Genomic DNA, 22,166 nt, shown 5'->3' with positions numbered 1-22,166 from the left:
ATGTTCAGAACTTCTTAAACTACTTAGAGTTCTCATCAAAAAATCCTCCACATGCAGCAATGACAGCTTTACAGATCCTTGATATTCCAGCTGTCCAGATACTCAGGTGACATTTCACCCCACACTTCCTGTAGCACTTGCCAGAGATGTGACTGTCTTGTCGGGCATTTCTCACGCACCTTAAAGTCTAGCTCAGGGGTACTCAATTAAAGTTCCAAGAGGTCCAGTCTCTACATTTCCTTTCCAGCAAAGGTGCGGATAGTAAGTAGCTTATATAGTGTCAGTAGTTATATGGCTAAGAAATTATGTATCTTTTAATAGTTTTTATAAATAGCCATGTTGATAGCAAAAGTGCTTTGTAAAAAAGATCCTGATGAGGAGATTGGGGGTCCAGAGACAGCTAGTGGGGTCTAAGAGATCTTTTCTATCAAAAGATTAAAATATTTAATCAAGACTTCATCAGTCGAGGGCACTTGGATGTGAATATTAAAAGATAAGATCTTTGTTTTGATGTTGAATGACAGCAGTCCAGTTTTGTTTAAATATTTTTACATTCATCTACACCCATGTATGGGACATAGGAGGCCTTATGACAGATACAAAACTGTGGGTTCAGGGGTGTCCCCTGAGAGAAAATATATAAAATGTAAAAGACTGAATGGACCATTTTTATATTTTCCTTAAAGTGAGAATCTACTAACAACACAAACAATTTACATAACAGTGAAGCATTACATATCTGTTTGATGAATTTAAGGATAAATAGGCTTTCCTTGCCATGATGACATCTGTTTAACTTTCACAAAATTAGAACAAAAATCTGTTTATTATGAAAGGCTCGTAACATGCTGATTAATGAAGCTAAATTTAGATGGAAAATGTTTTTATAGTCTTAAGGCGGCACGTTAACTTGTCATGAGACAAACTTGGTTTGCTGAACCGGCTGAATCGCATATCAGACAGATGAACATAGTTTCACTTCATTTTTGTTTTCTGCAGTGCGTTTAAGCGAAAGATGCCAGTACATGTAGCGGTGTCTCCACTACTGTTGTTAAAATAAAAGCACCTGCAACTCATACGTACAGTAAATTAGGCTTTATGTGGTGCCTCATGTCTCTAGCAGGGAGAGAGGCAATGCAGGAATAAAGTGAGTAGCGCTGAACGTGTTTTATTCCCTCTCCACGGGCGAATACATGTATGCTTACATAATCACTTAGCCAGGTGTCTGATAACTAACTAGCACAAAACTTCAGACCTTGGTCTGGATTTAATTGTCCTTTGGTCCGGATCCAGACCAGAGTCTGCATATTGAGTACCCCTGGTCTAGCTGATCCCACAAAAACTCAATGGGGTTAAGATCCATAACACTCTTTTCCAGTTATCTGTTGTCCAATGTCTGTGTTTCTTTGCCCACTCTAACCATTTCTTTTTGTTTTTCTGTTTCAAAAGTGTCTTTTTCTTTGCAATTCTTCCCATAAGGTCTGCACCGCTGAGTCTTCTCTTTACTGTTGTACATGAAACTGGTGTTGAGCGGGTAGAATTCAATGACGCTATCAGCGGAGGACATGTGAGGCATCTATTTCTCAAACTAGAGACTCTGATATACTTATCCTCTTGTTTAGTTGTACATCTGCCTTCCACATCTCTTTCTGTCCTTGTTAGAGCCAGTTGTCCTTTGTCTTTGAAGACTGTAGTGTACAACTTTGTGTGAAATTTCAAGCATTGCATAGCTTTCATTCCTCAAAACAATGATTTACTGACATTTCGTTTTTTATCTAATATTGACCTTAAGACATGCCAGTCTATTGCATACTGTGGCAAGTCAAAAACAAACACAAAGACAATGTTAAGCTTCATTTAACGAACCAAATATCTTTCATCTGTGTTTGATATAATGGCAAGTGATTTTCTAGTTAGCAATTTAGCATGATTGTGCAGTGATGGTGCTGTTTTGTCCTGACTATACTTTGTGATCAGTTAAATGCCACTTTGGTGAATTAAAGTATCAATTTTCTTCTGAAACAGCAAAATCTGTACATTATTCCAAACTTTTGGCCACCAGTCTAAATAACCATATTATAAAGCTTTTTAAGACCTCTACCTGACTCTGTGTTGCTCATGGGATTTGAACTAACAACCTTCTACTGCATAATTCATCACACACAGGAACATCTGTGTGTGAACATCAGGAAAAAAGCCATTCTACTGTAACTTTACATCAGATTTTTGGTCTTGGTTCTTACCATGTCTTGTCCCAGTGGTGGTAGATTATCCACCTCTCCCAGGTCAACTTGTGCCTGCTGTACGGCCTGCATACTGGTGATGATAGTGCCCATCAATGCTTGCTGGGCCAGACTCTAAAGGCACAGGAATTAAGTAGTCATTTAGAAGATGCTGTTATCAAAAGTGACATTGCAGTTATTACAGGTACAATCCCCCTGGAGCAACCTGAGGCTAAGCGTCTAAATCAAAGGCATAATAGCTCACGGACAATTTCTAACAAGCTTCGAACAACACATGGCTGACAACATCACAGGAGTCTTACAGTATGAATTTAAAACCACTGAAGTCTATATAATGGCATGTTTTTAACAGAATTTTTTGGGTTCAATATAAGTTTAGCTCAATCGACAACATCTGTAGCAGGTTTGATTACACAGACAATATTTTGGTCTCGTCTCTCAAGTTTGTAAAAGAAAAAAGAAAAGAAGAAAAGTTGGCTTTTACAGTAATGTACTTACAAAAGAAATCTATGAGGCAAGGCTTTGCAAACTGTTTCGAAAGTATAGGCACAAGATGTAAACATTTTACGTGTTAACATGATTTCAGTGCAGTAAAATCGCTTGCTAAACTTATACATCCAACTTTGTTGTCACGACGACTTAATGCTAAACCCTCTAATCACTGTAAGCAATTGTATTACATCATGTAAAACAGAGATTTTATCACACTAAAATCATGTTAGCACACATAATATATACATCTTATGGGTATTCTTTTAAAAATGTAGCGTTTATGGACTGGCCCCATTCACTTCCATTGTAAGTGCATTATCGTAACAACAATTTTTTTTTTTTTTTAATAAACCAGGACCGAAAGGACATTATGTTCCGTGGTTACCAACAATAGGCATCAAATTGTTGTCAACTGAGTTCATGTTGAGACTAGTGTGATAAATTTGCTAAGCTTGTCTGTTTACGTTTTATGTAATGACTATGCAACGCTGGTAAACAAGTTAACTTTCACACAGCTATGATTTAGACAGATTATAGCTTTTAAAGAAAGACTAAAAATATATTTTCCATAGTAAGCGCATCACTGTACACTGTCCACTGTCAATATTATTTCCTGTGGTAATCACAGCATGTAACAGATGCTGTTGATTAAGCTTAACATGTTTGAATCTGGAATATTCCTATATTCCAATATATCTAGTCACCATAACCATCAGCTCCAAGCCCCCAATTATCCCAATTATCAAATGTGACAATCTAATTTACATTCTGCACAAACAAATCACAATGAAGATTTAAGTAACAGATGGAGCACTGAAAGCTAAACCTCTTTGCGGATAATGTGATCGCTGATAGAAACATCTGTGCAGTTGCACATTCTCACCAGAGGGGGCATATGTCCTCTGTGCATCTGTCCCGTGGTTATCTGCTGCTGTGCTGAGGGCATGGTACCCATGTTAAATGTGTCTGGCCCCCCAATGGACCCCGATCGCATGATGCCAGGCAGTGCCACGGAGCCGTGTTCCACTCGACCCACCCGATTAAACTGCTGCTGGAGGATGGTGGACCTGCGAACAACACAATTCATGATTAGATGATTTCAGGCAGAAGCGTTATACCCATTCTAACTGAGGGTTCATGTGCTCCCTTTAGGGTTCCCACTTATTTTTTACCTATTAATTAATTAATTAATGTATTTTTACCTATACATTTTCCAGGATCTTTCAAAGCATTTGGAATTATGTTACAGTTTTGACCTTAATCAAAAGACAGATTCACTCACAAATCAGACATCACTATGCCTTGCGAGCAAGTTATACTCCATGCAAGAGAAAAAAAAATACAACAGAAATTTCCATGAATTTTAGGATTTTATACATTTCCATGACTTTTTCAAGCCTGGAATTTTAAAAGTTTGATTTAAAAATTCCCTGACTGGTTTTCAATGAATGTAGAAACACTGACCCTTACAAATTTGTAATGCAACTTAGAATATGTAAATAAACAAACAAATAAATAAATAAATTTATGTATCTTCTATTTATTTGCCTGATTATTGTAAATAAAAAAAATGGTTGCAAAAAATACATTTCTTAATCTGTATTTTTGTCCTGTTTTTCAGTTTAAATATCCAAACAACCTTAAAACAAGCTATTTTTACTTGAGAAGCAAAATTGCATAAAAAAAGCTATTTGCCAATGGGATAAGAAAACTTAACTCAATTACATTCCATAAAAAAAGTCTTAATATTTTATGCAACTTTGCTCCTTCAGCAAATTGACCTACAGTATACATTCAATAAAAACATAACCACTGGACTAACAAATCTCACAGTTCAATATCAGAACTACTCAACTGAATCATGACTGCTCTGTTTGTCCTTGCATGACCCCGCTGCTGTCAGGCTCCATATCCCCCTTATATCTGTGAATAATGGTTGTTGTTGTTGTGCTAATTACTGACAGCCATTAAAATCAGCTGAGTGATGCCTTCCTTTTCAAACTAACGAAACAGATGCTTCAGGCACTATTGCTTAATTACAGCTCATTGTAAAAGGCCTCAATTTTTGGATTATAATGCTAGTAGTAACATGAGTAAATTGGCATGTGGACAGACGCAGACACTGATGCCCAGAGTTTCTGTCTCTGGAGGGCTCTGAGCAGAGAGAAGTGGGATGCGATCGCCAATAACAACCACTTTCCAGGCAGCGCTTGAGGACGTGAGGCCATCTGTATATGGGATTCTGACAGAACCAGAGCCCATGCCTGGATAAAAAGCACACTGCTGGAAGAGCAGAGGAACATTAGCGTGTGAATCTAATGATGAAGAGCATGTCCCGGTGGCAATAAGTTAAAACAAATTTGAGACATTATTTTCATGACATTACTCCACCCAAATTCTAACTGAAATGCAAATAAAATTTAAAATCCCATTCTCATTAATACAGTATTTTAAATTATACTGTATGGACACTTTTTTTTTTTAGCTACATTAATTTCAGTAATTTCATGACTTTTCCAAGACCTTTCCAGTCATTTGTGATTAGATAAGAATTAAAAAAATAATAATTATATATACAAATGAATTTGCATAAAATCTGTGAACTCTTTCAACAAATGTATTAAAAAGAACTGACTGTAATGTTTCATTCACAAATCAAACACCACTATAGACTGAAACCAGTGTTAGGTAAGTAACAAAAAGTAATTCACTACACCTAAAATATTTAATCAGATTACAGAATACTTAATTGGAAAGTAATAACATTACGAATTACTTTTGAGTTATTTTCTACAACACCTCAGAGAAACGCTTTTTCTACTCAACAAATTCAAAATAATGTCTATATTTTCTTCACCCCCTTCAGCTGTTGCACAAACAAAAACAGATGAACATATGAAAATATGAATTCATATAATAAATGTATTATACGTAAATACGATTTTAGAAATATGTATAACACACAAGTATTGTAAATTTTAATTATCATTAATAAACCAACCAATCGATTTGTTTCAGAAGACATTAATTCATCAACTGGAGTCATGTGGATTACTTTTATGCTGCCTTAATGTGACTTTTAGACAAACTAATAGAACGTTTTGCAAACAAACACAATCTGCTTCGCAAAGGAAAATGCAACTCTAAAGCAAACAAAGCGGTTTGTAAAAACAAAGGACCATTTGAGAGAAAATGGAGTAGTTTCACACGGGCCTACATCATATTTCACAAATAAATACAATCAATTCTACAAATTCTACAGGACTGTCGAACAAATACAAAATCCTATGTGAACAAATACATACCACTTGTGCGTCATGTGACTTTTGGCACCATTTTTTCAACAACAGTCCTGATTTTCTGACAAATGCATCAATGATTTTCTCATAAATGGGCTGAGCCACATTCTCTTAAAACAGTAGATGGTGTATTGCTGCCACATTTCACTCTGTTATGTTGTTACTACTTATTACATGGTAAAAACTACTTATTATACAATAAATTCTAGTAAAAAAAATAAATAGATATTTTATCCTTATATTTTTATATTTTCCCATATCAGGTAAAAACGAGAAATGTTCTACTAATAACGAGATAAAAACATTGTGTCCATGTCGGTAGTGTTCACGGGCCAGGGCACCCCGCGATAGCGATCTCCCCATCAGTAGCAATCTCCAGGGGGACCGCACTGGTTAATGGAGGGTAGGGGAGTTAGATCCTATCGCCACGTGGCCCCACCGAAGTGCGGGACCTGGTGCGACCACACAGGTTGCACTGCCTTAAGGACGGCCCTGGCGGGAGCTGTCTTATACAAAGATTCTGAAATACAGAAACTTTTGGCATATGAAACACATTAACAAAGCACTACTCTTCATTTTCTCTCAAATGGCCCTTTGTATTTGCAAATGACTTTGTTTGTTTGAGAGACGAGATTTCCTTTGCAAAGCGGATTGTGTTAGCAAAATGTTCTATTTGTTTGTTTACATTTGGCAGAAATCTGGCTCCATACATGCAAAATGTTTTAAAGCATAACTACTATATATATATATGGTTGTAGTCAAAAGTTTACATACTCTTAGGTTTAAGACATTAAAACTCACTCCACAGATTTCATATAAGCAAACTATAGTTTTAGCAAGTCGTTTAGGACATCTTCTTTGTGCATGACAAGTAATTTTTCCAACAATTGTTTACAGACAGATTGTTTAACTTTTAATTGACTATATCATAATTCTAGTGAGTCAGAAATGTACATACACTATGTTAACTATGCCTTTAAGCAGCTTGGAAAATTCCAGCAAATGATGTCAAGCCTTAAGGCAATTAGCTTAAGATGGCTAATTGGAGTCAATTGGAGGCAAACCTGAGGATGTATTTTAAGGCCTACCTTCAAACTCAGTGCCTCTTTGCTTGACATCATGGGGAAAACAAAAGAAATCAGCCAAGACCTCAGAAATACAATTGTGGACCTACACAAGTCTGATTCATCTTTCAGAGCATTTTCCAAATGCCTGAATGTACCACGTCCATCTGTACAAACAATAGTACACAATAGTATAAACACCATGGGACCACGCAGCAATCATACTGCTCAGGAAGGAGACTGTCTCCTTCTGTCTCCTAGAGATGAATGTAGTTTGGTGTGAAAAGTGCAAATCAATCCCAGAACAACAGCAAAGGACCTTGTGAAGATGCTGGAGGAAACAGGTAGACAAGTATCTATATCCACAGTAAAAACGAGTCCTATATCGACACAACCTGAAAGGCTGCTCAGCAAGGAAGAAGCCATAAAAAAGCAGGACTACATTTTGCAAGTGCACATGGGGACAAAGATCGTTTTTTGCAGAAATGTCCTCTGGTCTCATGAAACAAATGTCTGATGGAACTGTCTAGCCATAATGACCATTGTTATGTTTTGAGGAAAAAGGGTGAGGTTTGCAAGCCAGAGAGCACCATCCCAACCGTGAAGCATGGGGGTGGCAGCATGTCATGGGGGTCCTTTGCTGCATGAGGGACTGGTGCAAATCACAAAATAGATGTCATCATGAGGAAGGAAAATTATGTGGATATATTAAATACATCAGCCAGGAAGTTAAAGCTCAATCACAAATGTGTCTTCCAAATGGACAATGAGCCCAAGCATATGTTGTGGCAAAATGACTTAAGGACAACAAAGTCAAGGTATTGGAGTGACCATCACAATGCCCTGACCTCAATCTGATAGAACATTTGTGGGCAGAACTGAAAAAGTGTGTGTGAGCAAGGAGGTCTACAATCCTGACTCCGTTACACCAGTTCGGTCTGGAGGAATGGGCCAAAATTCCAGCAAATTTTCAGAATAGAAATGACTCAAGATTTTATTATAAACAGTTTGTAAAATAACTATAAATGCACACTTGCGACAGCACAATCTATGTTAATACACCAAGTTGCCATGTTGCTTGGCAACTGCAAACTTCAAAAGTTTTGATAATATAGGATAATACTTGCTCAGAATAAAAGTGACTAAATATAAATGTATTATTAATGATTTTGGGATTAAATATGAACTGGATTCTCCCTCACATTTTCTAACTTGCTCTCTCTTTCTCATTCTTCAAGGAACAGGGTATCTTATTAGATGTCTTGCTGATGAGTAAGCACTTTTTGTGGAAATAATAATTGGGCTCTTTTGCCCTCAGCTCCTTCCTGTGCACACTGAGCTTCTCCTCCAAAGTCATTAGGCATCGGTTGAATACAAACGAAACAGCGCCGTGATACAACAACAAAAAGGTTTTCTGGATGTGTGATCACAATTCAATTACAAGAGCGACAAGCTGCCATTGTGAGTATTGAGAAGATAGGTGCCCTTTTAAAACAGAGCATCATGGGTACACAAAACGGGAAACTGCGCTCACTTCTTCGGGGATACAGATTCTTCCAGCATAGTGGACTCCTCATCACCGTCTAATCCGAACCGATCTTTACTCTGTTTCTGTAAAGGGCACAAGACAAAAATACATTCACCTAAAAGAGTGACAAACAAGCATTGGAATATCTTCACTACAGACTGGATTATTTATGGGAAAGTTCACCCAAAACATTGTAAGTCGGTATCACAAAGTTTGTTAGTGTCATTTAGTTTAAGAAGACTTGGTATATAGCATATAAGTGAATATATTATAACATATTACAGCATAATTGGCATGGACTGCATTAATGGTGTTTTTTTCCACTGTAATTCTCATTATTCTCAGTGATGTATTCAAAAGATTCTCATTACTGTAATACAACAATTTCTTACTCTTTTGCAGCAAAATGACTAACACTAATATTTTTTTTAAATTAAAAACAGCTAAAATTAAATGCAGTGCAACAAATACAACCTTGATACTTTACAATTGATTTAAAAAAAATTTTGCATTAATATTCATTTTCTGATTAACACTTTTTATTGATTGTTATAAATGAAACAGAATAAAGCTATATATATATATATATATATATATATATATATATATATATATATATATATATATACATACATACATACATACATACATACAAACAAACACACACAGTATCAACGTTTAACCCCCATTATTCCCTTCCCCCTCCCAATCACCAACCCCATCCTGACCTTAACAAATATACCTGTGGTCAAAGCCAGAGTCATATTCATATATATATGAATATGCTGAAGAAACAGCGAGACACGGTGCAGCAGGTATGGACGTTCATCCAGTGCATGTTTACACAGGAAAACAATGGCAAAACAGAGCAGACGCAGGCAAAAACACGTTCGGTGTGAACAGCCCCTAACTCATCCATTTGCGCATATCTGTGAGTGAGAGTGCATGCACGAAACAATTTTGGACAGCCTATATATTTTTCATAAATTACAAACACGAATATACAAAAAAATAAAGAACAGAAAATAAAGAGGAAAAAAATTCGAAGAGAAAGAGTTCCACAAAGGATACAATTGGGTATGACCCAAACAATGTCTTGACAGACTTTAATTCCATAAATGTCAAAACATGTTATGTCTTTGTCAGATGTTTGTTTGATTGTTGGTTTGCTGTAATTCGACCGGAATTTTATTTATTTTTTTTTTTTTATATATATATGTAATTTTAGTCTTTTTTAGGGTGACTTTTAACATCTGTCCTGGGACTGCAGACGAAAAATAGCCTTCTGGCTAATTCTGGCATATTGGCAGCAATGTTAATTAATATGCACTGTCCCTGTAATAATAAATAAAAATAAATAAAACTATTATAATATTTTTTTCATTAAAATCAGCACCATGACACATTATATATATATATATGTTATATTACAGTAATGAGAATTTGGGGAAATGTGCTTAATTGTCATGTTAATACTGTCACACTACAACAAAATTACACAAAAATAGGGCTTAATTGGCTTTATACAAAATACAATATAATATCTAAATTATACACAGCATAATACATAAATATCTTTATTATCATCATCATTATATTAGGTTGAAATATGGCCCAAACACGTTCTTGACAGACTTTTGTAATTCCCAGTTCTGTAATGCAATTAATTTCTGTCATTAAAATCAGCACAACAAAACCACCATGACCATTGACATTTTATGTTTTCTTATTTTTATTATTATTATTATTATTATTATTATATTACAGTAATGGGAATTGGGAGAATTGCGCTTAATTGTCATGTAAATATTTCACACTGCAAAAAATTAAAATGCTACAAAAATAGTGCTATTTTGTCTTTCTGTAAAATAAATAAAAACAAAATCGCATAAATGTATGCGATTCACCAAGATATCACTCTTTGTGTCCACAGAAAAATTATTTTTTTTTTGTTTTCAAACAACACGAGGGCGAGTATCAACATTTTTGAGTGAACTATCCCTTTAATACATGCGCTCAGGTGTCTGACAGTGACTTACCTTCTTAAGGATGATGTCAATATATCCAGCAATGAGCTGTGAGATCTGCTCACCTTCTGTGGTCTGGACGGAGTAATAGCTCTCCTGGTACTCACCGAAGTCCTACACACACACACACACACACACACACACACACACACACACACACACACACTTGGTTTCAGAAGCACACATCTCAAGGCTGTCTTCTTGTACAGGTTGAATGCTAGTATTGTATTTTAGCTGACAGGAAGTCTGAGAGCTGTCCTTGCAGCACAAGCGCAGTATATGAGATGCTATAATTGGCTCTTAATGATCGAGCAGACCTGTGCATCACATAACAAGGTTAAAACACTACTGTAAACAAAGACAAGGACATCATATCAAGGAAAACTCATGTTATTACAGCTGGAATTACACTGTTTTTCAATCACAGCACAATATAAACTTATAAAGATGTTAACCACAGTCCAGGGCAACAAAAGCTCTAGAAAGTTCCTCTGATTTGTAGTCAAACATTTGATGTTTCATTATATAATATTATAGTTATTCATTCTTTTCATTCATTGTATTCTATAGCTAGTTGTAGGTTCAGTGCCTTAGCAGACACCATAGTAACAAGTCGGAGACAATTACATGACTATCTGCTGCGATGGTAGACAGAAGAGAGCTGTCTAACATCTATCATAGGGATTGGCAAATTAAAGGTGCACTAAGTAAGTTCTTGTTCATGTTGACTTGGACTTACACTGACACCTAGTGGCCTGGATGCAGTAACATTCAAACGCAATCGTTTTTAGTTACTGATGCCAATGTAAAAATTCACAATTCACAATCAGTCATGATTACTTTAATTAGTGAGTGAAAGAGCCAAATAACAGGTTGGTTACTGAGATTAAGGGAGTAGTATTCGGCTGGTCATGTGATTCTAACATGGCCGCCCCCATGAGCGGACCCTCTCCATGAAGGAATAAATAGCTTTTCATAAGGCTTCTAATATGACTGGAGTCTTCATTTTATTGTTAGTGCTCATGATTTCCTACATGTTTAAAAATTACAATTAATTTCTTAAAGACTAGAGCTTTTTTAATGAGGAAAAAAATGACTTCGTGCACCTTTAAATGTATTCTAGCTGTGTGCTAATTGTGTTGATATTTTATGCATCATTTATTGCCACTTTAGTATTTGACGTTGATTTGATTTTATAGTTAACATCCATAATATGCTCAGATTGAGAATTTATTTGAATTGATTCAATTAAATATTTGGCATAATTTACGACACACTGTGTTTTATATTAAGTTCATTTTAGTAGAAAATGTTTCCCCTTATTAAAAAGTGAATTTCTCGCACTAAGACTGGTAATGTGCTTTTTTCTTTTTATATATTTTATTATTTAATATCATAATGATAAATGGATATGACACATTCCAGGAAGCAAACTTTAATTTCTTTGGCCTCTGCCACCTGTTGTGTTATTTTCAAGCCTTCAAAGAGCTGATTAAGTTGGAATCATGCTGGTTACAATTTTATCGTCATAATTCCTTTGCATTAAAGCTCCTATAGATTTTAATTAAAAACATTATATCTGAAACTTTCATTAAGAAGAGCTCTGGAAGACATCAATCACACTTGTAATCACAAAAATGTAAACCAAAGGTAGATACAGTGAATATAGAGGGACAAGCAAACATCCTGTGATTCATTTTAAATGAATAATGGAGCATACCAACGTGAAGCTCTTGGGGGAGGCCGCCCATCTCTTTACTGTGGTGAGTGGCCACTCCTGCACCACTTCTTTGGTCTTCTCATCCACCCGCATCACTGACTCTTTGGTAATGCCTAGCAGACGTGGGACCAGCTTATTCTTGCTTTTCATCTTTTCCTGTTTAAAAATAACACATGGCCATTTGTTTATTGTGTGGTGAGTGCTGAAATATACAATGAGAAGCTGATTGCTGACTTCATTTCTGTATTTATATGTTTGATTAATTTGTTTTGCTCATTAATCATGTTGAAAAAAAAGTGTCGCCCTGCACACATGCCTTTTTTAATTTTTATTTCTCTCTACTATGTTCTTTGCAGAATGAAAGGACAAATGCAATTCAAACATTAAGCAAAGTTAAATTATTTTGGACTAAACAAAATGCGCAACAGAATATACTGTAACATATCATGTGTTGTTTTGAACAATAAATTATAAATGACAGTGAATAACAAATTAAAAATATTAAAATATCTACTCCAGCTTCTCTTTCTCATATTGTTTGTATTATTTTATTCTTCATTACTTTTCATATTTCACTTTTATTCTTAAAGGCATAGCTCACTCAAAAAATGTCCTCACCCTCATGCCATCCCAGATGTGCATGACTTTCTTTATTCTGCTGAACACAAAGAAAATTTGATCTCTGTTGGTCTATTAAATGCAAGTGAATGGTGACCAAAACTTTGAAGCTCCAAAAAGCACAAAGGGAGCATAAAAGTAATCCATATGACTCCAGTGGTTTAATCCATACCTTCAGAAGTGATATGATAGGTCTGGGTGAGAAACAAATCCTTTTTCACTATAAAGCTCCACCTTTAACCAGCTCCGGCCAGTAGGTGGCGATATGCACGAAGAATGCGAATCGCCAAAAAAACAAAAGAAGAATGTGAAAGTGAAGATTTATCGTAAAAAAAAAAGTACTTAAATACTGATGTTTTTATATTTATTTTCATTTTATTTTTTTTACCCTCACCTAACATCACTTTACAAGGCATAGATTAAACAACTAGAGTCTTATGAATAACTTTAATGGTTCCTTTGTGCTTTTGGAGCTTCACAGTTTTGGTCACCATTCGCTTGCATTGTATGGACCTACAAAAAAATCTTTGTGTTCTGCAGAAGAAAAAGTCACACAAATCTTGGATGACTTTAGGGTGAGTAAAACTTGTATAAGCTGTGATTCTGCTAACATTTAAACATTCTTGCATGTTTTATATTCAGCCAAATGCTCTATTGATCAAATGTATTTTCTATATGAATTTGCAGGTCTAAGTGGATGAAACTTGAATGTTGGTACACAGTGAAAGCTGAAAGTTCTTCACATATGCTTGCGTAAGCTTTCCCTTTCCTGCATTAGCATGCATATGAATAAAACACTAACTATATTGTGACCAACCCTTTACTTTTTTTGCTTGTTGCAGAACAATCTGTTACAATGTTAAACATTGGAACAGTCCCCTCTTTACAACCTGAACTTGCTCAGAAGGTTAAATCTTTGTGACACCTGTGCTAAAAAACAACTATCTAGACAGTTCAACGACTGATACAGAAGACAGCTGTCTTGGCATGCATTTTTGAAACCTGAAGATCTTATTAACATGACAGTGTCTAAAAATGTGCCAGTCCTCTGTGAGACACTGAAGAAACAGCGAGACACGGTGCAGCAGGTATGGACGTTCATCCAGTACATGTTTACACAGGAAAGCAAATGGCAAAACAGAGCAGACGCAGGCAAAAACACGTTCGGTGTGAACAGCCCCATTTGCGCATATCTGTGAGTGAGAGCATGCGAGCGAAAAAATTTTGGACGGCCAATATATTTTTCATAAATTACAAACCCGAACCCAACTTAAAAAAAAAAACTCCGCTGTCATGACCCCACCGGCTTCTAACGTGAACCACAAACTTTTTTACCGGGGCGGGAGCCCCGATGTCCGGGGTCCAATGCAATTGAGTGGTTTGCGACGTGGTGGTTAAAAATCAAAAATGGATGCCCAGATAAAGTCAGATTTTCTAAATATTTTCAAGACAATTAGGAAATAATCAAATAAAATATATTGTGATATTTTATTTTCATCACTCAAAGATATAATGCAACAAATCAGGACAAATCTAGAACAGGATTCATGACATTCACACTGAAATTTCATAAGATTACATTTGAAGCATATAACACATAATCTACACATTAGCTACACAAAAATTACTATCCTGTGATAGTAAACTTAAATAGATATGAAATAATCATAAAAAATATAATTTATGGAAGTGCAGAAAAAACACAACAGTCTTACATACCTCAGGTCTGTAAAGACCTTATACACATTTTGGTCCTTAAACCATTATAGTTATTATTATTTATTTAGTTTAATTTTTTAGGCAATTTTGCAATTTATTTTTTGTGCTACACTCTTTATAAAAGACAGACTGAGGAATACTAAAAATACTAAATACAAATCATATGCAAATTGTGATTTACTCAACGAATCCATCTTCTTTCTGTCTGTCTGGTTGATCAGGGTTGCATGTGCAAAGCTATCAGAGTGAATCAGGCAGTGCAGCTGGCACACAGTGCAGATGGCATCCAGCCAGGAGGTTCGGACCGCCACACAAATATATATAATAATACAACGCTGAACATTTGAAAATGACCTTTTTCCCTGTATATCCCTCGGCTATTGTTTTCACCTGAGGGTCAAACATACGTTGTGATAAGAGCATGTTATAAATATAATGGCTTACCTCACTGCAAAACCTGCTCATATTGTTCAAAGTAATTATATTCAAATGGCGTCCCTTTTCAAGGGCAGTATTTATTTACTGCGAGTAAAAATAGATTTTTTTAAAAGACGTTCATTGTAATTGTCCCCATCAGTCAGGGATGGTGCTTTTTCACAGTCAAAGCAGTTCAATCTATTTATAAGTGCTGTAAATTTAAAACTCTGCACTTAGCAACATACTACTAATGACCTGAAACAGATCCTTGAGCGACAAGCACCTTCTATTAAGACTGTATTTATAATGCATTATCAAATTATTCATCATGAAACATTACACACAAACCCTTTTAGTTCCATAGTATCTCCGGGTGAGACAGGATACTCACCATGAAAAATTGTAAGATGACATTTTTGTTTCTTTGGGAATAACACACACTGATGTATCGTGCACAATAAGTCCAGGAATGTATATTAGTAAATAGGGTCATGAGATGGGTTGAATGAGAATAACCCTGAAATAGGACTCTTTTTCAGTCACAATGCACATTATGTAGTTTTGAGATGATTTAGAGACATTAAGATTGTTACATATGGCCACTTCTATTTAAATAAATGTTGTATTCATAAAATGTCTGTTTGTCCAAGAATTATCTTGCGGCAATGCAGGTCTTTGGCATTTAGAAGCTGCTAGTTTAGGACCTGTGAGAAGTCTGTTACATGTCTTTTTGTTGTGCCTCTATCCGTCCACTTCCCTCTTTATCTTGGTTAGAGGTTATTTTTTCAAAATAGTAATGCATGGAATGGCCTTCGTCTCTCTAAACAATAGACTTTAGGAGAAAATAAAATTTCAGGAGAAATGTTGTTTTAAAACCAAAATTTCACTTTCAAGTGTAAAGTAACTTATAAGAACTCAATACCTCAGCAAATGGGGACAAAAGCCGCTGTATTGTGATTTCCGCATGGTAGTGCAACCATTTTCAATTATTCTAATAACAAGAAAATGTTCTTGAGTACCAAATTAGCACTTTAGAATGCTTTTGTAAGGAATTAGTGACACAGTATATGTTTGCCATCATAGGTGAGAATTTTTAATAAATTATTTAAAACTGTAATAATGATTTGCATTTAATAATTTTGCCATAATTTTTGATAAATGTAATGCATCCTTGGTGAAAGGAAGCATACATTTCTTTCAAGACCAAAAATGTCTGTTATAAAAATGAAAGCATTTATACTATATATATATATATATATATATATATATATATATATATATATATATATATATATATATATATATATATATAAATATATAATTTTCATAAAGTAACTTGTAACAATTACTTGAGTACATTTTCTGCAAACTACTTATTTACTCTTAAGTAATATTATTTCTCAGAAAAACGAAAACAAAACAATGGAAATAAAAATCATAATTTTGTAGTTACTATGGTTTTACTACAAATACCATGGTCAAAATATGGTATTTGTAGTAAAACCATAGTAACAACAAGATTAATCAGGGTTAATCTACAATAATTTTGGTAGAAACTGTGGGTTTAATTAGTATCAGTATTAATATAAATTATTTAATCAGTATAACTATGGTCAATCTTGTGTTTACATTGTTTTTATTCCAAAAACTATGGTTAAACTACTGTATATATTAGTGATAAAACCATAGTAACATCAAAATTATGATGTTTATTACCATTGTTTTCTTTTACTGTATTATTACTATGGTTTCACTAAAATATGGTTATTGTAGTAAAACCATGTAAATTATTTGTGAGGGAACGCAAGACTTATTGTACGGGAAAGCAAACTATTGCGAGAGAACGCAACTATTGCAGGGGGACTCAAAATTAATTGCAAAGGAATGCAAAACTTATTGCGAGGGCACTCAAAACTTATTGCGAGGGGGTGCAAAACTTATTGCGAGGGAACACAAACTATTTCAGGAAAAAAGAATCCCACTCTGTCCTCGAAGAGGTTCAGTAATACTCCAACCATTGGAGAAATTCAAACTTGTTTTCCGCAGGGGGCCTTATGCAAAACTCCAGCTGTATAGGCAACTCGCAACTGTACAGACAGCAGTATTGTGTCTAAAAGGTAACCCCTCTGTTACCTATAGTCTTGAGAGAGTAGCATGCGTCATTCACAAACTGTGTTCATTGTGCTTTTTTGGAGTCCCAAATAAACCCTACACCTACATTCAGGAGTGGGAGGGTTACTTCTGATCACTACAGATTACAGAATACATGCTGTAAAATGTCATTTGTAACATATTCCGTTAGATTACTCAAGGTCAGTAACGTATTGTAAATACTTTGGATTGGTAGATTTTTTCACTTGTTTTGACTATAATATATATATGATCGTGCCACATGTGCATGTAAAATGGCTAGAAATAGCATTTTAGCTTAGTGTAAAGCTGACAATTTACACACTACAGTAAAAAAATGTCAGTATGTTATGCAATGTGAGTCTTTCAGTGGCCATCAGTTAACTATAGGCCTTGTGTAATAAAAGCAGTTATTTATTTTGCTCACACTGTTGGTTAGGTTTTTAGTTATGCTTAAAAAGGCTGTCTCTTAAAACTAAAAAGCACTACACTTTCAAGTCCATGTCAGACCAGAACCGGAACAGAAAGGCGACGCTTGACTTTTAATCTCACAGATCAGAAGGGAAGGGCGAGGAGCACACCGACAGGTTCAATATGATTCTGAGAGACAGATTTTATTGCCTTTGCCTCCACACATACTGAAACACACCCACACACACGTAGACAATACGGATGGAAACTGAGAAGTGGTTCTTATTATACATATTGGAACTGAATGATTTTTGACATCTGGTTCTGTTAAGGGCTCTTCAACCAATGTGGACTGAACAAAACTTCACTGACAGTAAAATACTCTGACAGAGTTGTTACGAGACAGAGAATTTTCTATCTGTAATTGTCAGCAAGAAGATACCCTGTTAACCAGAGGGATGTTCAATCTGTGGTCCAGTGATTTGTACATTCATTTTAATCTGTCCTCACTTGTGTTCTCTGTGTTAAAAATGAATTATTGAACACACTTTTCACTGCTTTAGTGTACTAATATCTGTTGTCTCTCACAGACACAAAGCTCCTGTAACATAAAGTACAGGAGTCTTCATGACACAAAAGCACTGTATCTTACAGTGCAACTTACCTTGACCAGGAAAAACGACACCCCGTATGTGCGTAAGGACCTGGCAAGTTTCACGTATTTCACCTTTGCCTCAATTTCCGTCATCTCACCGCAGCTTTTGTGGTCCTGTTGGGAGGATTAGATGTAAACTTTTGCAATTTTCCTGTCATTTAGGATACACGTTATCCATATGGCCTTGTTAAACTTATTATAGGAACACTTAGAAAAGTTATTAATGGAACAATACTGCAGGGACAACCTGTGAGCTTCTCAATGGATGATACGGTTGCAGGAAAGAGTATGTTGTGGATTTACCTGGATTATTATCAACCAAGTCATAATAGACAGAATTTTACTTTTTGTTTTACTTTTACTTTGTTACAATGGGTAGCGTTCCTGCCGTTACATTTACACATTTGGCAGATGCTTTTATCCAAAGCGACTTACAGGGACAAACCCCCCCGGAACAACCTGGAGTTAAGTGCCTTGCTCAAGGACACAATGGTGGTGGGTTAGAACCTGTGACCTTCTGATTAAGAGCCCTGTGCTTTAGCCACTACGCCACCACCAAATTCACTACGCAATCAAAGTTCATGGCTTGCCCTTTCCTGTCACTAGAACCTTTCAGTTACCAGCATTTTATAAACACTAGGTCACACCCACTCTAAAACCATGTAAAACAACACGCTTGTTCTGTAACATGTAACACACTGGAGGCTATTTCCAGTCAGCCAGTGCAGCTCCTATCTACTTGAATGGAGAAAGACCAAAATCACAAAAATGGTTGGTCAAGATTAAAATCAAAGAACATATTTCAAATCAGCAATACAATTGGATTCTTTACCTCATATTACACTAATAAACACAATTTTCCCGGCTTGTATAGCTAATGTGCCTGCATGTTCTAGAGTTGACTGCCAGGTGATTGGCTCTTTTAACTGTAAGGTGGGACTTCATTCTACATCCACTGATGGGTGCTCAGAGCTCCTTGTTTGAGTGTTCCAATTTCTCCAATTCATTTAAATAGAAGTGACCCATCTCTGCTAAATAATCTGATTCAATACAAGTTAAGCTCAATGGACAGCATTTGTGGCATAATGTTCATTACCACAAAAACACATTTCGACTCGTCCCCCCTTTTCTTTAAAAAAGCAACAATCCAGATTACAGTAGATTGCAATAGAGGTGAATGTGGCCAATGTATGGAGGGTTTAAGGCAAAAATGTAACACTTATAATACTCATGTATTATTTATGCAGTTAAGTTGTTTAAATGGTCATTATTAGTCATTTTAGGGTTTTAGTGTTTGTGGGCATTACATCGACAAGGCAACAAAGTTGTAAAATTTACTTACCATAGAAAAGGTTAGTAAGTGATTTCATCACACTAAACTCATGTTAACATGCATATTGTTTATGACTTGTGCCTATAATTTTGAAAAAGTACTCGTTTTAACGTTAAAAAATTGGCCCCATTCACTTCCATTGTAAGTGCCCCTTTGTCACCTTGATTTTTGCTTAAGTCATAATTAATTTTTGTGGTAATCAATATTATGCCACAAATGCTGTCGATTGAGCTTAACTTGTACTGAACCCTGAACATTCCTTTAAGTTGCAATGCAGTGCGAATGTTTAATCCATGTGGGCTAGCTGGTCCCAACCAATACATCCAGACCCTTACAGTCCTTTTCTCAGGCTGAATACATGCTGAAAGCTGAGCTAATGGTATTTTGCTCTGAAATAATCCAGTAAAATGAACAGAGGGCCACATACCTGAAAGGTTCTCTTTTCCGACCCCCTCTGTTTGATGTATTCTTTCGGTAGGAACTCCTTTAGGCTGCAAACATATTTCACATGTATATACTCAAGATACTAAAACAAATTCCCCTCACAACAGAACAAAACACATGAGGTCATCCTGGCTGGAATTACATCTACATATCTGGGTATACCCACATCAACCCTTAATGTTTCCCATAAATTCTCACAAATGAACAGATACAGTCTGATGAAACTGTAATCAGATAACAACAAAGAGGTGCATGTGGGTATGTGTTTAGAGTGACAGTGTAAAATGGGCTGCATATGATACCATAACTGAAAGGCATGTGGTCTTACTCTAAAAATCCTGGCTTGTGTTTGTGTTCTACGTGGGGACCGAATTGGATCTGTGCCTGAATACCAGCGAACTCGCAGGCCTTATCAAAGGACACCGGGTGGGAGCCATTCAGGATGTCGTCCCTGGCCTGAAAAAAGAGACAGGAAACAAGAGCTTAAGTTACAGTACGTGACAAGAGTGCCAACAACTAGATTTTCATGTTGTCTGTACATGCCAGAGTATTGGATGGAAATCACTGATATGGTGTTCAAAGTGGTTTATAGGGTGTTGTTAGTGTATTCTAGTTGGTTGCTAGGATGTTGCTAGCTGGTATCTGGGGGTGTTCTAGGTTGTTGCTAGGGCATTTCCCGGCAGTTGCTAGGATGTTCAGGGTAAATGCTAGGGTGCTGTTAGGTGGTATCTAAGGTGTTGTGGGTGATCGCTAAGGCATTGTTAGGTGGTGGCTGGGGTGGTCAGTGTGTCCAATGGGGTGTTGCTAGGTTTTTCTGCGTGGTAGCAAGGGCAAAGTTAGGTGGTTGCTGGGGTGTTAGAGAATCAGGATGGTTGATATGGTGTTGCTAAGGAGCTTAAACTATGCAATTGAGTTTCCCAAAAAAAGTGTTCCGAGTGGTTTCTAGGGCATTGTTAGGGTCTTCTGGGTGATCGGTAGGTGGTTGCTAGGGTTTTTAAGATGGTAGCTTGGGCATTACTAAGTGGTTGCTGGGGTACTCTGGTAACCACTATGGTGTTGCTAGGTTCTGGATGGTCGCCAAGGCATTGTTAGGCATTTGCTTTGGTGTTCTAGGTGGTTGCTATGGTGCTGCTAAGGTACTAAACGGTGCAAGATGAATTACACGCCAAAGTATAAAAACATTGATCCGATGTTCTGAGTGGTTTCCTAGGTGTTTTGGGTGGCCGCTAGGGCTTGCTTAGTGGTCTCTTGAAACCTGACTACAGTTAAAAGCAGAGAGGGGTGGATGGTCTAATCCAGGGTTTAGAGTTAACCATTTAAACACAGTGTCCACAGACACCCTCTCTTAAGATTGTTTTGTGCTGATTGTTTTAGTGTCATCACCGAGCCTCTGAAAGTGTTACCAAGTGATTTTCAAATGTATTACTATCAGAATGAGGTAATTCAAACCAAACAGCCAAAAATGTACACACACTTGTTTGTGTATACTTTTCAGTGCACTCTTGGAAGAGAGTGAAAAAGTGTGATGAGGTCATGGAAATTTTACACCATAATAAACCAGTTTGTGTGTGAGGACCCTACCCTCAGGAAATTCACCAATAATCAAGCAATGCTCCCAGATAACATCGATATGGTATCAGTAGCAGAAACATTCAGCCTGGGTTAATAAAAACACATCGTGACAAACCCAGATATCACTCCATCCCGCCCCAGTGTCTCTCGCTCGCTCTCTTGCTCAATGTCATGTGGAGAAATCCCCTTCGGCTTGCCAAAGAATCCTGCTCCCATGCATGTGTGCAAGCCTGTGTGTGTCTACATGTGTGTGAGCTCCGCTCTTCTGTTTCTCAAAGTATGTGGGTGTGTGTGTGGCACCATTTCAGAGAATTTCATGGGGGGTGTGTGTGTGTTTACTAGAGAGGAAAAGAGACAGAGGGAGAGAGAGGAAAGGGAGGGAGAAGTGTTACTATGTGTGTGTGTGTGTGTGTGTTGTGCTGACTCATGTGCAACTATGAGCCAGAATGGATACACTAAAATCTTTGTGGTATCCATAACATTTTTAATTTATA

At 36.4% G+C, this 22,166-nt stretch overlaps 1 protein-coding gene across 1 annotated transcript in view; it reads right to left on the bottom strand.

Moving 5' to 3' along the window:
- Window positions 1–22,166, bottom strand: part of LOC127640202 (talin-2-like) — a 188,375-nt gene that overhangs the window by 75,125 nt on the left and 91,084 nt on the right. The window contains exons 7-14 of the mRNA XM_052122659.1: window positions 20,429–20,556; window positions 20,084–20,147; window positions 18,333–18,437; window positions 12,374–12,529; window positions 10,666–10,767; window positions 8,633–8,709; window positions 3,619–3,802; window positions 2,244–2,357 (exon numbers count right to left, since the gene is read on the bottom strand). Coding sequence (XP_051978619.1) covers window positions 2,244–2,357; window positions 3,619–3,802; window positions 8,633–8,709; window positions 10,666–10,767; window positions 12,374–12,529; window positions 18,333–18,437; window positions 20,084–20,147; window positions 20,429–20,556 — 930 coding nt within the window. The remainder of the gene's footprint in view (window positions 1–2,243; window positions 2,358–3,618; window positions 3,803–8,632; window positions 8,710–10,665; window positions 10,768–12,373; window positions 12,530–18,332; window positions 18,438–20,083; window positions 20,148–20,428; window positions 20,557–22,166) is intronic.

Source organism: Xyrauchen texanus, chromosome 49 (assembly GCF_025860055.1).
Source record: "Xyrauchen texanus isolate HMW12.3.18 chromosome 49, RBS_HiC_50CHRs, whole genome shotgun sequence".
In the NCBI taxonomy this organism is placed as follows: domain Eukaryota; kingdom Metazoa; phylum Chordata; class Actinopteri; order Cypriniformes; family Catostomidae; genus Xyrauchen; species Xyrauchen texanus.
The sequence above is the reverse complement of the archived record's forward strand: the minus strand, read 5'-3'. Positions and strand labels throughout refer to the sequence as shown.